This window comes from Oncorhynchus kisutch, linkage group LG3 (genome assembly GCF_002021735.2).
Source record: "Oncorhynchus kisutch isolate 150728-3 linkage group LG3, Okis_V2, whole genome shotgun sequence".
Classification (NCBI taxonomy): Eukaryota; Metazoa; Chordata; class Actinopteri; order Salmoniformes; family Salmonidae; genus Oncorhynchus; species Oncorhynchus kisutch.
In genome coordinates this window covers 16618384-16641215 of record NC_034176.2, presented here as the reverse complement: position 1 = coordinate 16641215, position 22832 = coordinate 16618384, and the positions used below count along the sequence as shown (strand labels likewise).

The following is a 22832-nucleotide window of genomic DNA, read 5'->3' as shown; positions in this document are numbered from 1 at the left end:
GAGATGTTCGATTGGGTTCAAGTCCGGGCTCTGGCTGGGCTAGACATTCAGAGACTTGTCCCGAAGCCACTGCTGTGTTGTCTTGGCTATGTGCTTAGGGTCATTATCCTGTTTGAAGGTGAACATTGGCCCCAGTCTGAGCACTCTGGAGCAGGTTTCCATCTCTGTACTTTGCTCTGTTCATCTTTCCCTCTATCCTGACTAGTCTCCCAATCCCTGCTGCTGAAAAACATCCAAAGAGTTCAATCTTGGTTTCATCAGGCCAGATAATCTTGTTTATCATGGTCTGAGATCGTTTAGGGGCCTTTTGGCAAACTCCAAGTGGGTTGTCATGTGTATTTTACTGAGGAGTGGCTTCCATCTGGCCAAGCTACCATAAAGGCCTGATTGGTGGAGTGCTGCATAGATGGTTGTCCTTCTGGAAGGTTCTCCCATCTCCACAGAGGAACTCTGGAGATATCGGGTTCTTGGTCACCTCCATGACCAAAGCCCTTCTCCCCTGATTGCTCAGTTTCCCTTTAACCACAAAGTGGTTAAAGGAAGAGTCTTGGTGGTTCCAAACTTCTTCAGTTTATGAATAATGGAGGCCACTGTGTTGGCCCCAATGCTGCAGAAATGTTTTGGTAGCCTTCCCCAGATCAGTGCCTTGACACAATCCTGACTCAGGGCTCTACAGGGCTTTGACATGCACTGTCAACTGTGGGACCTTATATAGACAGGTGTGTGCCTTTCCAAATCATGTCCAATCAATTGAATTTACCACAGGTGGACTCCAATCAAGTTGTAGAAACACCTCAAGGATGATCAATGGAAACAGGATGCACCTCAGCTCAATTTCAAGTCTCAAAGCAAAGGTTCTGAATACTTATGTAAACAAGTTTGTGTTTATTTTTTAATACAAATATTCTAAAACCCTTTTTTCACTTAGTCATTATGGGGTATTGTGTGTAGATTGCTGAGAATTATTATTCTTTTCATTAATTTTAGAATAAGGCTGTAACGTAACAAAATCAAGGGGTCTGAGTTCTTTCCGAAGGAACTTTGTTATTTTTCTCCAAGAACACCTTGGAGGCAGTACGACATTTTGCAGGGTTACTTCATTTTTATGGAGAATGATACCCATTATGTCTGAATTCCTAATGTCTCACAGTGCCACCTACAACAGAACAGTTCTACTCATGGCCTTTCCCTTTTTAGCTCTGTGTCTCCGTCACTGGTGCGCTTACTGCGCCCTGCCAGGTCACTAAAGGCCAACTCCAGGCCTCATGCCAGTAGGGTGCCTGCTTTAGAGTTGACTTGACTGTGACCCAACAACAAACCCCACCATGGAGTTAGCCTGTCGGTGATGTTCTGGAGGGGCCCCACTGTAGCCTGAGACGGACACACAGTCATGACAGCAGGGAGATGTGTGATGAGGCCATAACAAAGTAAGCTCAAGATGTTACCAATCATTACTTCTGCTGTCTCCCTATTCACTTTGTGGTAGAGGCAATACTGCAGGTGTTCTGAGCTCTAAGGGGTGAGTAGTATGACTTTGTCCGTTTATTGAATGGTTAATTTGTATAAAATATGGAAATCAGTAATCGTTTCATTCAGTTTAGACTGTTGTGCTAGTGTTTTCCTTGTGAATGGTTTGCTGGTGTACTGTATTTGTAGTATATCTACATAGTCTCGTATAGAGTTTGACATATTTGTGAGTTTGCTAAGTTCTATCAGGAATTGAGGTAAGACCCAGATGCAGACACGTTGAATAAACAATGGTTTAATAGTCCAAGGGGCAAGAGAAAGGTCAAGGCAGGCAGAGGTCAATAATCAAAAGGGGCAAGGGTACCGGTCGGCGGGCAGGCTCAGGGTCAGGGGCAGGTAGAGTGGTCAGGCAGGCGGGTACATAGACAGGACAGGCGAGGGTCAAAACCAGAAAGGCGAGAAAAAAAGAAGCTGGGAAAAAACAGAAGCTGAAAGGACAAACGCTGGTCAGCTTGACAAACAAGACAAACTGACAACAGACTAACAGAGAACACAGGTATAAGTATACAGGGGATAATGGGGAAGATGGGCGACACATGGAGGGGGGTGGAGACAATCACAAAGACAGGTGAATCAGAGTTCTGTTCATTATGGTGTCCTTCTGTTAACCTTGACGTTTGACATCTTGAGAATGTCTTGGCTTGAACAACTCTATTTGAGTCAGAGGATGACTATCTGATGGCTATGGTTATTGTGTGTGTGTGTGTGTGTGTGTGTGTGTGTGTGTGTGTGTGTGTGTGTGTGTGTGTGTGTGTGTGTGTGTGTGTGTGTGTGTGTGTGTGTGTGTGTGTGGACTTGTTTTCCTGTCTTGTCGACAAGAATGTCCTGACAAGATATGAAACAAGAGAAAGTATTTAAAAAGTCAGGACATTTAAAAATGCTATTTTAGGTTTAATTAAGGGATAGATTTAGTGTTTGGGGTTAGGGTTAGGGGTTTGGGAAAATAGGATTTTGAATGGGAATACATTGTTACTACTCAAAAAGTCCTGATACATAACAAAAACATGTCTGTGTATGTGTGTGTGTGTGTGTGTGTGTGTGTGTGTGTGTGTGTGTGTGTGTGTGTGTGTGTGTGTGTGTGTGTGTGTGTGTGTGTGTGTGCGCAGGCTATTTGTGTGTGTGCACGCGTGTGTGTATGTCCCTAAGCATTAACGAGCAGATGTAGTTTTTCAGATGTATCAGCCATTGCTCATGTTACTGCATAACCGCTGGGTGTTTGGTGTCTCTCAGGCTACTACATCTGTAAGTAAACAATACAGTCCCCAGTTACAGCTTTCCCTGGGAGTTCATGCTGGGTGTACCGTCTGGATTATCCTCGAGACGACAGCTGGAAGGATGGCCCCTCTAGACGTCTTCTGGAGGAACAATAAGTATCAGTGTAAAGAATGGTATGCCAGGTGCAACATTGTTGCATCAAGCAAGGAACAATTATGACTTGTTCCTTCTCCAAGCTGTCTACTATGACAGAAATGAACATTTATGATTTGTTCCTTCTCCAAGCGGTCCAATATGAAAGTGGAGCAGGTCTAGGATTGAGGGAGGGAAGGGAGCAGGTCTAGGATCGAGGGAGGGAAGGGAGCAGGTCTAGGGTTGAGGGAGGGAGGGGCGTATGTCTAGGGTCGAGGGAGATAGGGGAGCAGGTCTAGGGAGGTAGGGGAGCAGGTCTAGGGTCGAGGGAGGGAGGGAGGGAGGGGGAGTAGGTCTAGGGTCGAGGGAGGGAGGGAGGTAGGGGAGCAGGTCTAGGGTCGAGGGAGGGAGGGAGGTAGGGGAGCAGGTCTAGGGAGGTAGGGGAGCAGGTCGAGGGAGGGAGGGAGGGAGGGGGAGTAGGTCTAGGGTCGAGGGAGGGGAGGGGAGTAGGTCTAGGGAGGTATGGGAGCAGGTCTAGGGTTGAGGGGGGGAGGGAGGGAGAGAGGGAGGGAGGAGAGTAGGTCTAGGGAAGTAGGGGAGCAGGTCTAGGGAGGGAGAGGTGCAGGTCTGGGGGAAAGATAATTTAATGATGTGTGTGCACTGGGAGGGGTTTCCTTGAAGTGGGAGACAGAGGAAGGAAGTGTGGAGATTTATGGCAGTCTTTTTGTACAACATGTGTAGTATTTGTATATACAGTATTAAGAATGTGAGAAGCAACAGGATGACATTTCTTGGTCTATTCATTAAGACGAGATCAAACATATCAGATAATGAATGTAATTATGTTAAATATGGAACATACCGATATGTTTGACAGGAAATGCATTGCACACTTATTTGTTACACACTATATGCGGAATATGGTGCCATTTTGGACACAGGGTAAGTGTTAGGGAGTTGATCTGTTTTTTTGCTAAAACATACTCCACTCAACACGGACTCCAACAGCTAATGGATTGGCTGGCTAGGTGTCTCTGTGGAGAGAGTTAAACACAACAGGAAAAGTCATCATTCTGCTGGAGCATTTTTTCCCTGAGCGGAGGGTGTCTGAACCGTCAAGCTCAGATCTCACTATCTCAGCCCTCAGCCTGTTATTTTACCAAATGCTTTCCCTCGTTCGTATTTGCTGGAAACACTTCACCAAGAAAGTATACGCTGTCCCCAAGTTTGTTGAACATTGAGCATTTTAAAAACATATAATCACTAAAATAATATACTAGACAATGGTATTTAAAACAACAATGCACAATTGTTTCCTTTTTCAAAGTTAAATATCATTGTAAAATATGTTATATATACTAGGCCTATGTGAATGTAATAGCCTACTCAATATTGTGTGTAGAGGAAAATAAAGTTATTGTACTATAATTAAGCTATGGCCAATATACCGCCGCTAATGAGTGTTCTTAGCACCACGCAACGCAGACTACCTGGACATAGCCCTTTACAGTGGTATATTGGCAAAATACAACAAACCCCTGAGGTACCTTATTGCTATTATAAACTGGTTACCAGCCTAATTACAGCAGTAAAAATAAACGTTTGGTCATACCAGTGGTACACGGTCTTATATACAACAGCTTTCTGACAATCAGCATTTAGGGCTCAAGGATGGGGGCACAATAATAGGTCTACACAATAGGCTGTCGCTGATTCTTTAAGCCATACTGGGAATCCCCCTTGGAGGGTCCCCTTCATAGGTTGTGGTAAGCACACGAGCAATGGTGGTGGGACAAAACACAGTAAGCGGAAGGTATTGTGAATCTGAATTCACGTCCGGATTTCACGAAGTCGGCGGTGACATCGCTGGATTTCGACCAAGGCTGGAACTGTCACTTTCACTAGAGCATAGGTTTGGCTTCTTGATCTGTGATATGCCGGTATTGCTGTCGGGAAGATCCGCTGTTATGAGCTAACATGGAAACCAAACCATTCCTTTCTTTTGGTAAGTTTCATCCGATATAAAAATGTGACATCACAATTTGTAATTGCCACTGGTCCTTCCATTGCAAAGACCTCTGGAACACTATTGTTGTGGTATGTTTGAAAACAGCAGTCATCATGACATAGAGAAAGTAGCATAATAGGCAAGTCTATTATCGTTCAAGGAGAAACTTTTACGCGGGATACTTTGTAACCTATTTGTAATACATTATGGTATGAACTGTTGATGATAATTACAACATAGAGGACACATTGAAACGTTTAAGTAATACATGCTCGGCAGGGAGACATTTCAATCCAAGGACGTGCAATAATAACGCGTGAATATGAAGATTTGGCAAACGGATTATTGCTCAAGCCAACAATGATCATTCAGCATTTAGTTTTTTCAGGCTACATTTATTTAGATAATCCATTCAGAAAAACTTACCCTGTTATAATGCATTCTCAATTATACAAAATAAAAAAATCTCAATAGCTTGATATATACATATATACATACATATCTTGTTTTTATTTCAGAATATTTAGGAAGGTTATTAACTGGAATTCTGATACATCTTTTTGACAGAACGCTCGGGTGATAAGTTGTTTGTTGTTGTTGCTGTTGTTGACAGATGTTCACTCCCCTGCTATCATTTTCGAAACAGTATACACTAGGCTATACTATTTCCCTCGAAATATGAACTTATTCTACAAGTACAATATTGTTTCATCACCACTATTCTCTTTTATGTCTATTAATTCAGCTGTTTGTGTGTGTCAGATGTTTTTCTTGAACCCTCTTCCCCGTTGACTGGACAGAGCTTAACTTTCACAGTGTTGCCTACATGGAAGACCATTCCTAGATGGACTCCATGTTATAGCTATTTAACTTTTGCAGGCTGCGAGAGCACTAGCTAGATTTCCACAAATATGCCTCACACCTAGTCCATATCCTCCCAAGTCCATAGTCGTTGCTAAATACGCCCTTCAACCTGGAAGGGGGTATTTAGTCAGTCAAGACCCCACCATTTAAAGAGAACAATTATGTTTTACAGCATGTCAGGTCTGTGTCTAAGGTGAGGTTTGGTCCATTGTGAAGGTCTGCAGCTGTCCCTTTTATTTTGTTGAGGTTTAAAGGGGAACTTAATTGCTTTAGGTCAATGTTTCACAGACAACCCCAAGTCCCAGGCCAGTCCATGTACAAAAACAATGCCAGCACCAGCAGCATGCTCCTCATTGCACTGTAACCTACAGTATACTCAGAGGCAAACTACAGATGATGGATGGTTTGCTGGTAATTTCAAAATAAGCGCTTGAATAAGATATCTGAGTTCTGTTTTATTATGGGCGCATTTTGTCATGAAGTTTACCGGTAAACTGCACAATGTATGTGATGAACATGATATTGCAAGTGGATTGCAAGTGGCAGTATTGGGGACTCACATTGGAACTCACCTTCCTGAATATGAAATGCTATATTCTGATTATTTTGCTCATTGCTCACTGCATTTTGCTCGTTTATTGTCAACCTATAAACAAGAGACCGTTGAACAGCTAGTTGAGGTGATATATGTGTCTGACATCAGTGCAGTGAGTATTCCTCTGTCAGTGACTGACTGCACAGACTAGATGGTTTTCTCCATCTCTGGTAAAAGTGAGTGAGGACCAGCCAGGCTCAGCCGACAGATATTAACCTGGTTGTTCTTCTGAAATGGCCTCAGGATGAAAGCACTACTGTGGGGATTGGGTGTGGTGATTGGGTGTGGTGATTGGGTATGGTGATTGGGTATGGTGATTGGGTATGGTGATTGGGTATGGTGATTGGGTATGCTCTGAGATCCCTTGTCAAGATATTCGATCATGAGCTCAGAGCTCAATATTTCTTCTGGTGCACCTGAGGTTCAACCTGTGATGGAATCTGGCTCAGGGAATATGCACTGTACAACAATCAACTCTGTGTCTGTGTGTGTGTGTGTGCAATTGCTTGTGTTCCTGTTTTAGAATTATTGTTATTGTTCCGTATTTACCAAAGCGAGTCAAATTGATATACTCTCATGAGGCAGATTTGTTATCCAATGGTATAAGCTGCTTTGCTACAGTATGTATTAACTGTAAATGAGCTGTATTACTGTAAATTAGCTAACAGCTACTCCCTAATATTGTACTAGAAGGCAACAGAAGGGGAATTGTTTTGGCCATGAAATTCATTAATGAGTGGATCAGGAGAGAGGGAAGTCTGGACACTGTGTATTAAATTATTTCCTGTCTCAGTCTATGTCAAAGGAACTTTGTGTCTTTAAAAAAATGAAATCTCACTCATTTGATTACGTTGTTTGGCAAAAAACATTTTCTTTAGAAGAGAACATTGTCTCTGAGAGACTTGTGTCTTACATAAGGCATGGCCGAAACCTCGGATCTGTTTGGCCTTTTATATCATAATGAATAAGATTATACAGTATGTACAGGGTGGAACCTGATCAACACTCCTTCCATTAGATGCCTTGTGTATACGGGTCAGGCCCTGAGAAAGGCAGAGAGGGTGGGGCTATTCAGAGCAGAGCTGACTCGAAGAATGAGTTGAGGAATAAACCCTGACCATGAAGTTGAACCTGGGGTCAAAACTTCCCCTGCCTGGATCACATGCAATGGGGTATAGGCACGCGCACACACGCACAAACCATTTTTTCCACCGTCTTCTCTCTCATGCTGCATCAGCTCAGATTTCACAGCTTGGATATAGTGCCTCCAATGTCATTCTAGAGAATTTGGCAGTACACTCTTAGAAAAAAAGGTGCTATCTAGAACCAAAATGGTATCTTTGGCTGTCCCCATAGAATAACCCTTTGAAGAACACTTTTTGGTTCCAAGTAGAGCCAGTTTGGTTCCAGGAAGAACTTTATTGGATTCCATGTAAAACCGTTTCCCCAGAGGGTTCTATATGGAACCCAAAATAGTTCTACCTGGAACCAAATAGGGTTATCCTATGGGTACAGCCGAAGAACCGTTTGGGAATCCTTTTGCCTCAAATTGTAGATAGTATAGCATGAGGTTTAAAGCTGGTGAATGACCTATTACATTCAAAGAGCTGCATTGTCAGCATCACCAGTATGCACTCCGTCTTTACTGTGCCAAAGATACTTTTTTATTTTCTATAATATAATTGTTTAAAGATGGGTATGGGTATGGGTAATGCTCATTGTTGCGTCGTTCTAATTAGGCCTTCAGACCAGAATATGGGTGCAAAGAGCTAACATAGTTTCTTGCAATTTTTCGGACGGGGTCATCCAAAAATCCTTAATCTAATGTCTGCTTGCCAACACTTCTAAGTAAAGTTCAATACATCTGTACTCTCAAAGAGCCTACCTACAACACATAATGCAACACAATAGGTCACTTAATGAGTGGCATCTTGTGAAATGGAAGTGTCGGAGAGTCCTGCTTCCACTCTTCTCTAATGTAGCCATCGGCTCAACAAAAGACACTTGAAGGTGACTTCTTATCAAATGGTCACACAACGACAATAGATGACACTGCTGTAGGTCTGTCCCTCCAGCCTTACTCTGTTTATGACGTTCTTGATGTATTGGACTACACCGCTGAACTCTGACCCCCTGTCTTGATTACCTTGGAAACCAAATACAAATCCAGGCAGGATGATTCTGTTCCAAGAAAGCTACAATACAAGCAGATGTCTCGTAAACCTGGCCCTTTCAAGGAAGGAAGTGTCACTGAAATCAATAAAATCAAATGGAGTGTTTTCCTTGGACTGTTTTCCTTGGAGTGTTGTCCTTGTAGTGTTTTCCTTGGAGTGTTGTCCTTGGAGTGTTGTCCTTGGAGTGTTGTCCTTGGATTGTTTTCCTTGGACTGTTTTCCTTGGAGTGTTGTCCTTGGAGTGTTGTCCTTGGAGTGTTGTCCTTGGAGTGTTGTCCTTGGAGTGTTGTCCTTGGTGGAAAAAGTACCCAATTGTCAGACTTGAGTAAATGTAAACATACCTTTTTAATAGAAAATGGCTCAAGTAAAAGTGAAAGTCACCAAGTAAATTACTACTTGAGTAAAAATCAAAAATTATTTGGTTTTAAATATACTTAAGTATTAAGAGTAAAAGTATGAATAATTTAAAGCAAACCAGATGGTACAATTTTCTTATTTAAAAAAAATTACAGATAGCCAGGGGCACACTCCAACAGTCAGACATAATTTACAAATGATGCATTTGTGTTTAGTGAGTCTGCCATATCAGAGGCAGTAGGAATGACCAGGGGGGTTCTGTTGATAAGTGTGTGAATTGGACCATTTTCTGTCCTGCTAAGCATTCAAAATGTAACAAGTACTTTTGGGTGTCAGGGAAAACATTTTTTTTCTAGTAAAGTAAAAGTAGTCAAAAATATAAATAGTAATGTAAAGTAAAGATACCCCAAAAAACAACTTAAGTTGTGCTTCAAAGTATTTTTACTTAAGTACTTTACACCACTGAGTGTTTTCCTTGTGTCGTCTAGAGGCCATTTCAGTAGAACGTCTTTGAAGTGCTTCCAATCCCTAGATAAAAAAAGGTTCGCTTTTTTAGCTTTTTGTTTTGTTTTACTGCACCCACTGGTCTTTGTTCTTGTTTTATTCTCAATGTATGGACTAAAGTATGTTACTTGAAATGTATGTAAATGTAATTGGCTTATGCATGATTGAACTACCTTCCACTTGATAAAGGTACTAGATTGGTGGACTCATCAGCTGTTGTGAGATTTCTGTTTCCATTGTGCATGTGAGCTCTGCTGTGTTCTAAAGAGAATTCCTCATCCAGTGGGTTTAACAGTCCTTTCCCATGTGATATGCCCGTACAGGCTTCCTCAAGAGCCAGTGCTCGGTAGCCCCACCTCCTCAGCGATGGTACCCGGGGGAGACGGGCGGCTCGCCCACAGCATGCTTGTGCTTCACAGGCATTTGCCCACTTCACCAGCACAGGAGACCCACAGGTAAAGGAACACACCTGTGATAAACCCCCTAGCAGGAATACACCTGTGATAAACCCCCGAGCAGGAATACACCTGTGATAAACCCCCGAGCAGGAACACACCTGTGATAAACCCCCGAGCAGGAACACACCTGTGATAAACCCCCTAGCAGGAACACACCTGTGATAAACCCCCGAGCAGGAACACACCTGTGATAAACCCCCTAGCAGGAACACACCTGTGATAAACCCCCGAGCAGGAACACACCTGTGATTAAACCCCCGAGCAGGAACACACCTGTGATTAAACCCCCGAGCAGGAACACACCTGTGATAAACCCCCGAGCAGGAACACACCTGTGATAAACCCCCGAGCAGGAACACACCTGTGATAAACCCCCGAGCAGGAACACACCTGTGATAAACCCCCGAGCAGGAACACACCTGTGATAAACCCCCGAGCAGGAACACACCTGTGATAAACCCCCGAGCAGGAACACACCTGTGATAAACTCCCGAGCAGGAACACACCTGTGATAAACTCCCTAGCAGGAACACACCTGTGCATCACTTATGCAATTTCTGTTTGTCTCACCTGTATCAACCAGTTACAGTTTTATATACATGTACTGTATATGATATAATGTAAAATAGTGTCTGCATTGGGCATTTTTGGTTTCTTATTGTACATGGTTAATAATGACAACAGTATGTTAACATGATTGGAAACATAATCATTCAATTACTTTACAAGGAACTGACAATGTTAAAACTGTTAAAACAAAATCAATACAATTTTCCAGAAAAACAACACAAAAAACATGACTGGCAGGGTATTCTAGTGAAGCATGGTGGTATCAACTACCTTATATTTTTAGGACACCTGATTTTTAATATTCAACCTCTTGGTGGACATTTTCTTTTGTCTTTGCCTGAAAACTGTGTCAACTACAAATGATATTTTCCTATGTCAACATCCCAATGGGCACACACTAGTTGAATCAACGTTTTTCCACACAATTTATATGAAGTTACGTTGAACCAACGTGGAATAGATGTTGAATTGACATCTGTTCCCAGTGGGATGTTACAACACAGCCTGAGTTGAGTTCTCTTCCACAGCCCTCACAGTTCCCATCTGGTGTGTAATTACCTATCATATGCAACTGGTAGAATTTTGATTCAGTAAAACATATTCATCAACAAAACACTTATCTGACATCTAAATAACAGATAAAACTAGTCATGTGCCTTGATTAGAGTTTCATCTAATCATTGGATTGTTGAACTGCGTTTAAACGGGTTGTACAGAACTGAAGCGCTTCTATTGCCTTGTGAAAGTTCCTGAGGTGTTCATTTGCTATGGAAAGTCCCAATGATAACATGCTATCTGCGGTTCAGAATAGACAAGAGGATGATGGGAACCTTCAGAGGGCATGCAGATGACTTTAACACTTCTCTGTGTTGTGGTGGGTTGAGATGTCTCACACATAGCCTGGAGAGGATTCTGTCTCCGAGGACTGAGAATAGTGCAGCAATCCAAACTTGGAAGTACTTTTGTCACCTGAAACCAAACAAAACCACGGGGAGGGGAGACTACATTACATGCACATGTATAAAAACTACACATGAGAAAGGTCTGCACAAACCAGAAGGTTTAATGCAATGTATCAGTACTGGGTAAAGCAGATTGGGCGAATGGAAGAGATTATCCTGTGGAATATCTGGGCTGACCTACAGTGCATTCGGAAACTATTCAGACGCCTTGACTTTTTCCACATTTTGTTACGTTACAGCTTTATTCTAAAGCTCCGAGATAGGATTGTGTCGAAGCAAAGATCTGGGAAATGGTACCCACAAATGTCTGTGGCATCGAAGGTCCCCAAGAACACAGTGGCCTCCATCATTCTTAAATGGAAGAAGTTTGGAACCATTAAGAATCTTCCTATAGCTGACCGCACGGCCAAACTGAGCAATCGGGGGAGGTGACCAATAACCCGATGGTCACTCTGACAGAGGTCCAGAGATCCTCTGGGGAAATGGGAGAACCTTCTGGAAGGTCAACCACCTCTGCAGCACTCCACCAATCAGGCCTTTATGGTAGAGTGGCCATAAGGAAGCCACCCCTCAGTATAAGGCACATGACAGCCCGTTTGGAGTTTGCCAAAAGTCACCTAAAGGACTCTGATCATGAGAAACAAGATTCTCTGGTCTGATGAAACCAAGATTGAACTCTTTGGCCTGAATGCTAAGCGCCACGTCTGGAGGAAACCTGGCACCATCCCTATGGTGAAGCATGGTGGTGTCAGAATCATGCTGTGGGGATGTTTTTCAGCGGCAGGGACTGGGAGACTAGTCAGGATCAAGGGAAAGATGAATGAAGCAAATTACAGAGAGATCCTTGATGAAAATCTGTTCCAAAGCGCTCAGGACCTCAAACTGGGGTGAAGGTTAACCTTCCAACAGGACAACAACCTTAACCACACAGCCTAGACAACGCAGGAGTGGCTTCAGGAAAAGTCTCTGAATGTCCTTGAGTGGCCCAGCCAGAGCTCGGACTTGAACCTGTTCGAACATCTCTGGAGAGACCTGACAATAGCTGTGCAGCAACGCTCCCATCCAATTTGACAGAGTTTGAGAGGATCTGCAGAAAAAAATGGAGAAACTCCCCAAATACAGGTGTGCCAAGCATGTAGCATCATACCCAAGAAGACTCTAGGTTGTAATCGCTGCCAAAAGTGCTTCAACAAAGTACTGAGTGAAGTGTCTGAATACTTTTTTTTTTTATACATTTGCAACAAAAAAATGGATATTTTTTTTGCTTCTTCATTATGAGGTATTGTGTGTAGATTGATGAGGCAAAAAAACGATTTAATACATTTTAGAATAAGGCTGTAACGTAACAACATTTGGAAAAAGTGAAGGTGTCTGAATACTTCCCGAATGCACTGTATGATTGGATGGGAGAGGAAGCCAATGGAAGAAGGTTTCTTCCCAGCACTGGGCTTATGTTTTCCTGATGATGAGTGCCGCTGCCTGGGCTATAGTGAAAGCAGACTAGCAGCGCAGGGATAGCTTTCTACATGCCTTCACATGTAGACCGCTACACATGCCTTCACATGTAGACAGCTACACATGCCTTCACATGTAGACAGCTACACATGCCTTCACATGTAGACCGCTACACATGCCTTCACATGTAGACAGCTACACATGCCTTCACATGTAGACAGCTACACATGCCTTCACATGTAGACAGCTACACATGCCTTCACATGTAGACAGCTACACATGCCTTCACATGTAGACAGCTACACATGCCTTCACATGTAGACAGCTACACATGCCTTCACATGTAGACAGCTACACATGCCTTCACATGTAGACAGCTACACATGCCTTCACATGTAGAAAGCTACACATGCCTTCACATGTAGACAGCTACACATGCCTTCACATGTAGAAAGCTACACATGCCTTCACATGTAGAAAGCTACACATGCCTTCACATGTAGAAAGCTACACATGCCTTCACATGTAGAAAGCTACACATGCCTTCTTAGAGACACACATCTTTACAGGAGAGGGAGACAAGTGATTTTGTGAGACAGTGTTTCCCCTATATGCATTTAGCAGAGGCTCACCGTCGCTGCTAAAACGTGGTCGCCACTGCAAAAAGTTGCATAAATAATAGTCATCAATATTATTATTTGTTTATATATAATTTTTGGGATGGTAAATAGTTTTCAGTGTAAACTTAAAAGACTAAAAGCAGATATAAGGTATGTAGAAAAGATAGTGGACCTATATATTTTTTAATAAGAGAATCTTTGAGAACTAACAATCTCCAAAATAACAACTAGACAGTCAGGGAGAATCTAAAATTTAAAAAAATGGCATGGCATTGGGCTCCCATTGATTTTGGCAAAAAGTGTACATTTGCAGGAAATTAGCTTTAAAACAGAAGCATTTTGTCTCTGTGGCCAAGAGGGCCTCTACAAGTGCAGCATTGCCAACCCCCACCCCCACACTAATGTTTCCAAGGGGAAACACTGAGGCAAGTGTATGTGGTATAAGCGGCATATAACAATAGATGTTCTATTGGATTATGTGGGTACAACAACAATTACAGTACAATGTCCCTCTTTAGACTGCTATGGTGATGTCAGGGGGTCAGGATTCATGTTGTAGTGTCTGTCTGTGCTGCTTACAGCAGAGGGTGGTTGGAGAGATGCACGTGCAGTGGAGATGCCTCTACTGTATCTATCCCAGGTCTTCATTAGGGCACACAACGTATTTGTATTTTTTTACTGTTTTGCAACATATTGGATAAGTTCATGTAGTCCCTCCCTATTTTCAGTCCCAGGAGTCATTAGGGATGAATCATGTCACAGTTAAGCTCAATCTCTCCACTGACATTATATCTCTTTCAAAACCATCCACTGGCTGCCATGTCTCCCTTTTAGTACATTATTCAATGAAATAGGTTATTTATCCACATTTTGGATAAACACATTTTGGATAAACACATTTCTGGATAAACACATTTCTGCCATGCCCATTTATTCAACTCTGTTTTTTTTAGGAACATATCATTAAAGCCCCCGTGCATTCTTTGTGATTGTAATAAATCACTGTGTGTGTTTATGTGTTTGTTTAATGAAAATAACTCCATAATATATTTTGTGTAGTTTATTTCCCTGAGCCTCCTTTGGCCTTTTAAATGCCCAGTCTTATCATGTGGTCATTAGGAAACAAATTTGAAGATATTTACATACACAGCACTGTTTGGTTGATAGGAGGGCCCACCCCTTACCCAGAAGAACAGTCATTGGTCTAATATAATCAGATCACATTGTGATGGCATGATGTGGGCCAACATGTCCATCCCACCTAAACAGGCTGAAATTCCAGGCATTTTATTTTACCAACAGCTCTTACACAAAAAGAGCATTATGATCATTTTCACCATTTCACAATGTTCTTTCGACCTCGTAGTGTGGATTTGAATATTTTTGTGCCAAATCATGATTTTTAACTGCACTGCCTCTTTAATGACTTGCTTTCATAATTTGAGGTATTATGTTGTATGGTATATATTTCAAAACCTTGTCCTCCCGGTTCCCACGACTTAATCAGAATAACTGCTTAAAAACGGATATTTTAGACTACAGTATAGAGACTAAGGGAGTTGAAGAGGTGATGGTTGCTGATGCTTTTCAAAGTAGGTTATTTCTTCTGCAAGTTGATAACTTTCATAGTATGGGTGTAACTACAGCATGTGACTCCATGTTCATATAATGGAGGCAGGTGATAAGGACACCCTCCCACATCACACCCACAGTGGCCTAGTGAAAATACATTTGGACTGAGCGGAGGTTAGTAACGATGACAGTAATGCGGACATTTAGTACATTTCCTTCACAACTCCCTTCAAGTGTTGTTTGTTGGTTGCCACAGGCTTATGTTGTGGACCCCAGGGGATCCTAATAAAATACTAAAATCTTCTTGACATCACATGAGATAGATGTTCAGATACTGTACTGAGCTGTACACTGAGAGAGAGAGGATGGAATCCTTTCTATAGCGATTTCCTTATTGAGCACACACGTCAGGGAAATCAACTTTAAAATAGGGATGGGAATTGCTAGGGTCCTCTCCATACGATATTATCACAGTACTTAGGTACCAATACGATATCTATTGCGATTCTCACAATTCTATATGTATTGCGTTTAGATGTTCCAAACATATTTCTCACCATATGTCTGCTGCAAAGGGAAGTAGAGGGAGCCATTCAGAAAACATAATGGAAATAAAATAGCTGAAAACATATTGTCTCCCTATTTGAAAAGAAGATGGAGGACAAGCTATGAAAGAAAAATACTGGAGTTTTGGTGCAGCTACAGCAAACTACCTCACAAATTAATATTGCGATATTCTCAAAACAACACGATACGATATATCGTCAAAAATAATATGTAACCGTATCGATTTTCCCCTCATCACTACTTTAAAAGTCAAGTCCAGTGGGATGTTGGCGTATTATGTTTTGTTTGAATCCCAGCCTAGACTATACTACACAAAGAAGACAGCACTCTACTTCCTTCCCTCCTTCCCTCCATCCCATCATCCCTCCTAGAATAGCCCATAGCCCCAAGTCCTGGATGCACGTTGAAATGAAGTCATAAATTCCTCAACACAGTGTTAACATTAAAATAACAAGACTTGGCATAAATAACTAAATAAATCAGATCTGTGGACTCAGCTACTATATCATATTTACTGGTGATCCAGAATGCATAGTTGCCATGGGATCCATCTGCCCACATCATACTGAATCTCTAATGATAGAGGAACGTAGTATTAGACTGTCACAGCATTGAATCTGTATTGTAGTGCAATTTCTCTCAAATACGGGTCATTAGATATGTTGCAGTTGTTGCAATTCTATGAAGGTTTTGGTTGCACTTGCAGTTGGTCCCACCATTGCCTTCCCACCCTGACTCTCTGTTTGCCTACCCAGGTTTAGGTGTGTGTGCATGTCCTGGCAGCCTAGCGGTTAGAGCGCTGGGCCAGTAACCAAAAGGTGTTTGTTTCGAATATCCTAGCCAACCAATGTGATTTTTTTTTATGTGCCCTTGAGCAAGGCACTTAATCATCATTTGCTTCAGGGGTGCTGTACTACTATGGCTGACCCTGTAAAACAACACATTTCACTGCACCTATCGTACTACTATGGCTGACCCTGTAAAACAACACATTTCACTGCTCCTATCGTCCTACTATGGCTGACCCTGTAAAACAACACATTTCACTGCACCTATCGTACTACTATGGCTGACCCTGTAAAACAACACATTTCACTGCACCTATCGTACTACTATGGCTGACCCTGTAAAACAACACATTTCACTGCACCTATCGTACTACTATGGCTGACCCTGTAAAACAACACATTTCACTGCACCTATCGTACTACTATGGCTGACCCTGTAAAACAACACATTTCACTGCTCCTATCGTCCTACTATGGCTGACCCTGTAAAACAACACATTTCACTGCACCTATCGTACTACTATGGCTGACCCTGTAAAACAACACATTTCACTGCACCTATCGTACTACTATGGCTGACCCTGTAAAACAACACATTTCACTGCACCTATCGTACTACTATGGCTGACCCTGTAAAACAACACATTTCACTGCACCTATCTGGTGTATGTAATGACTTTTTCTTTACCTGTGCCTACATAGAGTAGTGCTGATTGCAGGCCTATGCTGGACAGACCTGGGTTTAAATAGTATTATTATTTTAAATTGGTTGAGCGTTTGATTGAGCCTACCTGTAAGTGCCAGATGTGCAGTCTTTGCACTTCTGGGACATTTCCATTGGTTTCATTTATTCACGCATGTGCAGTTGAAGTATTTGAGAAGGACACCAATGCTATTTGCAGCCAGCTGTGATGCTGGCATAGAGCCAGGGCAGTGCCATAGGGGAATGAATACAGAGATGGAGAATAGGATCCAGTTGCTGCACTGCCAGGCATTCACAGGGTCTCACAATGCCAGCTCCCACATCTCCCACACTGAATAACTGGGGAATGTAGTGAGGGTGGGGAAACCCAGCCCAAACCTGTCTGTCACACATGGGCACCATGCCAAGCTGGACAACTCAAACCAACCACAGAATTCTCACAGAAGGACACTCCCAGTTACATAACACTCAGTCTTACTAAAAAGGACCAGGGACACTCTAGCTTGTAAACTCTCTTAACACAGTGATTTATGTGACCAAAGTTCATGTTGACACAAATTACATTTATGCTGTTTGTCTACCCATGTTTTATTGTTTTTGTAAAGCTCATGTTGTTTTTTATGTTAGTGTGTATAGCATTTGTGCCATGAATTTAACAAATGTAACAGAGCCTATTAAATTAACTTTGAATTGAGGTGTTGACATTTCTATTTGATGGATTGGAATTTCAATAGGTTTGGACTGGTTGGTTTTTGCAGTACAAATGGTGGTTTTATTTTTTTTAAATAAATAAAATTTGACGGGGGGTTCTCAGTCGTGGTCTCAATTTTCTGTTCCGAGTTCGAATAATAGAATCCACAAGGTGCAATTTTGAAACTTGGTTGTGCGTCACAGTTTTTCCTCTTGTTATGTCAGTCACTGATAGTAGGTCAATTAGCCAATTTTTTAGATTGCTAAATTTGTTTAGAGCAAGTTACAGGTTCTATCTACCCTGTTATCATTGTAAAATTGCCGGCAGGGGGCCTCCCATTGATTTGGTTGGTCAGTATCACTCAGATATCCCTTTGAAAGCTCTTGGATAAATACAATAAAATAAACCAATTCATATTATTATTAAACCATTTATGGGGGGAAATTATTTAGTCAATCTCCCTTTAAAAACCTGCAAACATTTTACACCACACAGATCATATAATGTTGAATGTGTAGCCCTGTCCATACCTGTCCTCTTGTCCGCTTGTCCGCTTTTCTCAGAAGGTGTCTCATTCCACAGTTCAGTCTTTCTGTGGCAGGTAATACTATCCTGTACAGTAGGCTAGTTGAAGTAGGCAGTCTCCTATTCTGTTGTTGGATATATGGAGGGAAGGCTGGAGGGAAGGCTTTAGAATGATTTAACACAACCAGCTCAGGACACACTTTACGCTAATTTCCCCTTTCCGTATCAGCAATGTAACGCTTTGAATATACATTTCAGACCAGATTTAAAATACAGAAACCATTTGAGCCCTGTGTTTTCATGGGATCAAATAATATGAGTGGATTCATGTTTGTTATACAATATAATGATTCATTAAATGTTGGTTCACCAGCATGTCCACCCGAAGAGGGCTGCTTTGAATTTAGCGACACTGATGACAATGTGTTGGAGATGTGTGTATCAGGTGTACATCAACCTTGTTCCTGTCCTCCCTCTCTCTCACAGACCCCTCCGGTCAGCTGTCCTCACCATCGCTCCGCTCACACCACGCCCATAGGGGAATGGGTGCTCACCGATTGCACCCATCTCTGCTCATCCCATCGTCTGTGAGCTCCTCAGGACCTCCACACTCACCCATCTGCACCCTGACCTCGCCCATCACCAGCCTGGCTTTGCCCTTTTCTGTCAGCAGCCGTCCAGCGGGACACCACTCTACCTCCTCCAGCATGGACTTCAGCCCGCAGGTAAGGCCTCCAACGCAACCTACAACCCCCAGACACCACACTCAATCACCTGCTCCTTGGACTTGGTTTTCCTTCCTTAGTTGGGGTCTTGAGAAGAGCTGACTAGGTGTATGGCTGGCCTGCTAGGTTTCCATTATAGATTCAGTGAAACCAAATGTTGCCAAATGAAACTCTTTACAAGCTCGTCTGATAGGATTCAGGATGGCAATGTGCGTTGTGTAAAAGAACGGCCAAATGTGAGGATAACCTTTTCACAAACCACAAGCTGAGGCCTGGGTGCTTTTATGTGAAACTGAGAAATGCCAGGGTTGCCCATTTATATTTGAAAAGGTCTCACGAGGTTTTGTGGCATGCAAATTCATATGATATAGTAATGGGCTTGACAACTGGATAAAAAGGCTTTTTGTTTCTAGACTGCTATTTTCTATTTTTCATCCGTGTAATCAACTAAACCCAGAGTTATTCCTTTTGAAGAATAGTTGAACAGAACATAGAGCTACATTTAGATATCTTTTTCCACTTAAGCTGATGTACTGTACTGTTGCATAACACAGAGCTCTGTGCTATTCTGTGCTAGTGCATACAGTAGCATTAGGTTGTTAGCACAATACACTGTTCTGATGGCCTTCCCTGCCTGTGCAAATAGGAAGTTTATCATCGGCTTGTACTTCACTGTTACTTATTAAAGGCCTGGAAGCTTTTTAATTGTAAAATATTTCTTATGATACTTATTTAAATAGAGGACTCTTCTTCTTGAAGTTGTTATGGAAAATGCCAATGTTTATTTAACTTTAGTTATGAATTAAGTCTTAAATCTGATGCAAGTCATGTTTTATACTCAAATTGTCATGTTCTGACCTTAGTTCCTTTGTTTTGTCTTTGTTTTAGTATGGTCAGGGCGTGAGTTGGGGTGGGCAGTCTATGTTCTTTTGTTCTATGATTTGGGATTTCTGTGTTTGGCCTGGTATGGTTCTCAATCGTTGTCCCTGATTGAGAACTATACTTAGGTAGCCTGTTTTCACCCTTGATTTGTGGGTGATTATTTTTCTGTTTCAGTGTTTGCACCATTCGGGACCGTTTCGGTTTTCATTTGGATTCTCTTGTTCTTTTGTATTTTGTATTCCTTTTCCATTAAATTACATTATGGATACATACCTCGCTGCATTTTGGTCCTCCGATCCTTCCTACTCCTCCTCAGAGGAGGAAGGAGAAGAAACCCGTTACAAAATTGTATAGTCTACTTGTGTTATTATTGTAATTTTGGTCTCCAGGACCTGGGTTATGTTTTGCAGGCTGTATATGGGTTACGTTTTGCAGGCTGTATATGGGTTATGTTTTGCAGGCTGTATATGGGTTATGTTTTGCAGGCTGTATATGGGTTATGTTTTGCAGGCTGTATATGGGTTATGTTTTGCAGGCTGTATATGGGTTATGTTTTGCAGGCTGTATATGGGTTATGTTACTGTGGTCTAACTCAGTCACTGTTAAAATAAACTTCTATGGTCAAAGTTGGATGACTCTGATCACTCTGACCATGCCAGAATGGGGAACAATATATGTAATGTACTGTATGTACTGTAGGGGAGACCAGGGTTGGTTGTCTCAGGGGTTGGTTGTCACAATCAACTCCATTTAAAAAAAAAAAAGTGTGGTTGGTTGTGGGTAATTTCAAGGTCACAGAATTACATCAGTGGTACCTGATCTCTGCTAAACATAAATGCATAATTATTGATGTCATTCTCTTCATGGTGATGTATCCTGAATAGGTACACAAGGTACAAAAACATAGAATCCTCCTTTTCATGTTTGGATGTTATTCTACACACTGGCTATTATTCTAATGAGCTCTGGCCCTAAACAAGATTGGTATGGACTGGACCAAATCTGTACCAATGATAGATGTCTATGTTTCACAGGTTTTTACATCAGGGTAAAGCATCATAGATCACAGTACGGCACAGTAGAGTAGAGTTCAGAACAGTATAGTAAAGTACAGTAAAGTACAATACAGTAAATGATATTGTACTCTACTGTACTGTACTGAACTCTACTCTACATTACTCTACTGTAATGTACTGACCTCTAGTGTACTGTACTGAACTCTACTCTAGTCTACTGTACTCTAGTCTACTCTACTGTACTAACTATATTCTACTGTACTGTACTTTACTGAACTCTAGTTGACTGAACTGTACTGTCCTCTAAGGTACAGTACTGCTCTTTACTGTATTGTACTCTACTGTACTGAACTCTACTCTACATTACTCTACTGTAATGTACTGAACTCTAGTGTACTGTACTGAACTCTACTCTAGTCTACTGTACTGTACTCTAGTCTACTCTACTGTACTGAACTATATTCTACTGTACTGTACTTTACTGAACTCTAGTTGACTGAACTGTACTGTCCTCTAAGGTACAGTACTGCTCTTTACTGTATTGTACTCTACTGTACTGAACTCTACTCTACTGTACTATACTGTACTGTACTCTACAGAACTCTGCTCTACTGTATTTAACTGAACTCTACTGTACTCCACTGAGCTACACTCTACTGTACTGTACAGTACTGTACTTAACTCTAGTCTACTGTACTGTACTGAACTATACTTTTAAGTACAGTACTGCTCTGTATTGAACTCTACTCTACTGTATTTAACTGAACTCTACTGTACATTACTGTGCTGTACTGAACTCTATTCTACTCTACTGTACAGTACTGAACTCTACTGTATTGAACTCTACTCTACTGTACTATACTCTACTGTACTTTACCGAACTCTGCTCTACTGTACTGTATTTATCTGAACTCTACTGAGCTACACTGTACTGTACTTAACTCTAGTCTACTGTACTATACTTTAAAGTACAGTACTGTTTACTGTATTGAACTCTACTGTACTGAACTCTACTCTACTGTACTGAACTCTACTCTACTGTACTATACTCTACAGCTCTACTCTACTCTCTGCTCTACTGTATTTAACTGAACTCTACTGTACTCCACTGAGCTACACTCTACTGTACTGTACAGTACTGTACTTAACTCTAGTCTACTGTACTGTACTGAACTATACTTTAAAGTACAGCACTGTTCTTTACTGTATTGAACTCTACTGTACAGTACTGAACTCTACTCTACTGTACAGTACTGAACTCTACTGTAGAGTACTGAACTCTACTCTACTGTATTTAACTGAACTCTACTGTACAGTACTGAACTCTACTCTACTGTACAGTACTGAACTCTACTCTACTGTATTTAACTGAACTCTACTGTACAGTACTGAACTCTACTGTATTTAACTGAACTCTACTGTACAGTACTGTACTTAACACTAGCCTACTCTACTGAACTCTACTCTTAAGGTACAGTACTGTTCTTAACTGTATTGAACTCTATTCTACTCTAATCTTGTGGGTCGGCAGGTAGCCTAGTGGTTAGAGCATTGGGCAATTAACCGAAAGGTTGCTGGATTGATTCACTAAACTGACAAGGAAAAATGTGTCGTTCTGCTGCTGAACAAGGCAGTTAATCCACTGTTCCCAGGTAGGCCGTCATTGTATATTGGATTTTGTTCTTAATCTGACTTGCCTAGTTAAATAAAGGTAACTCTACTGAACTAAACTTCACTGTATTGAACTCTACTGTACTCTACTCTACAGTACTGCAATCTGATCTACAGTTCTGTACTTTAGTCTAGTCTACTGTACTGTACTGTACTGTACTATACTGTACTTTACTCTAGTCTTCTTTATTGTACTGTAATGTACTGTAAATAAAAGGTTAAATACAAAATGAAATACTCTAGTCTTCTGTA

At 41.6% G+C, this 22832-nt stretch overlaps 1 protein-coding gene across 2 annotated transcripts in view; it reads left to right on the top strand.

Moving 5' to 3' along the window:
• The first annotated feature begins 4598 nt into the window (after positions 1-4598).
• The window catches only part of LOC109875950 (retinoic acid receptor RXR-alpha-B), a 36458-nt gene continuing 18224 nt past the window's right edge, over positions 4599-22832 (top strand). Inside the window, exons 1-3 of one of the 2 annotated variants that reach the window (XM_020468412.2) lie at positions 4599-4879; positions 9699-9830; positions 18773-19011. In XM_020468412.2, the coding sequence (XP_020324001.1) occupies positions 4852-4879; positions 9699-9830; positions 18773-19011 (399 nt within the window). In that variant the 5' untranslated portion in view covers positions 4599-4851. The remainder of the gene's footprint in view (positions 4880-9698; positions 9831-18772; positions 19012-22832) is intronic. The other variant, XR_002252892.2, reaches the window with a different exon arrangement.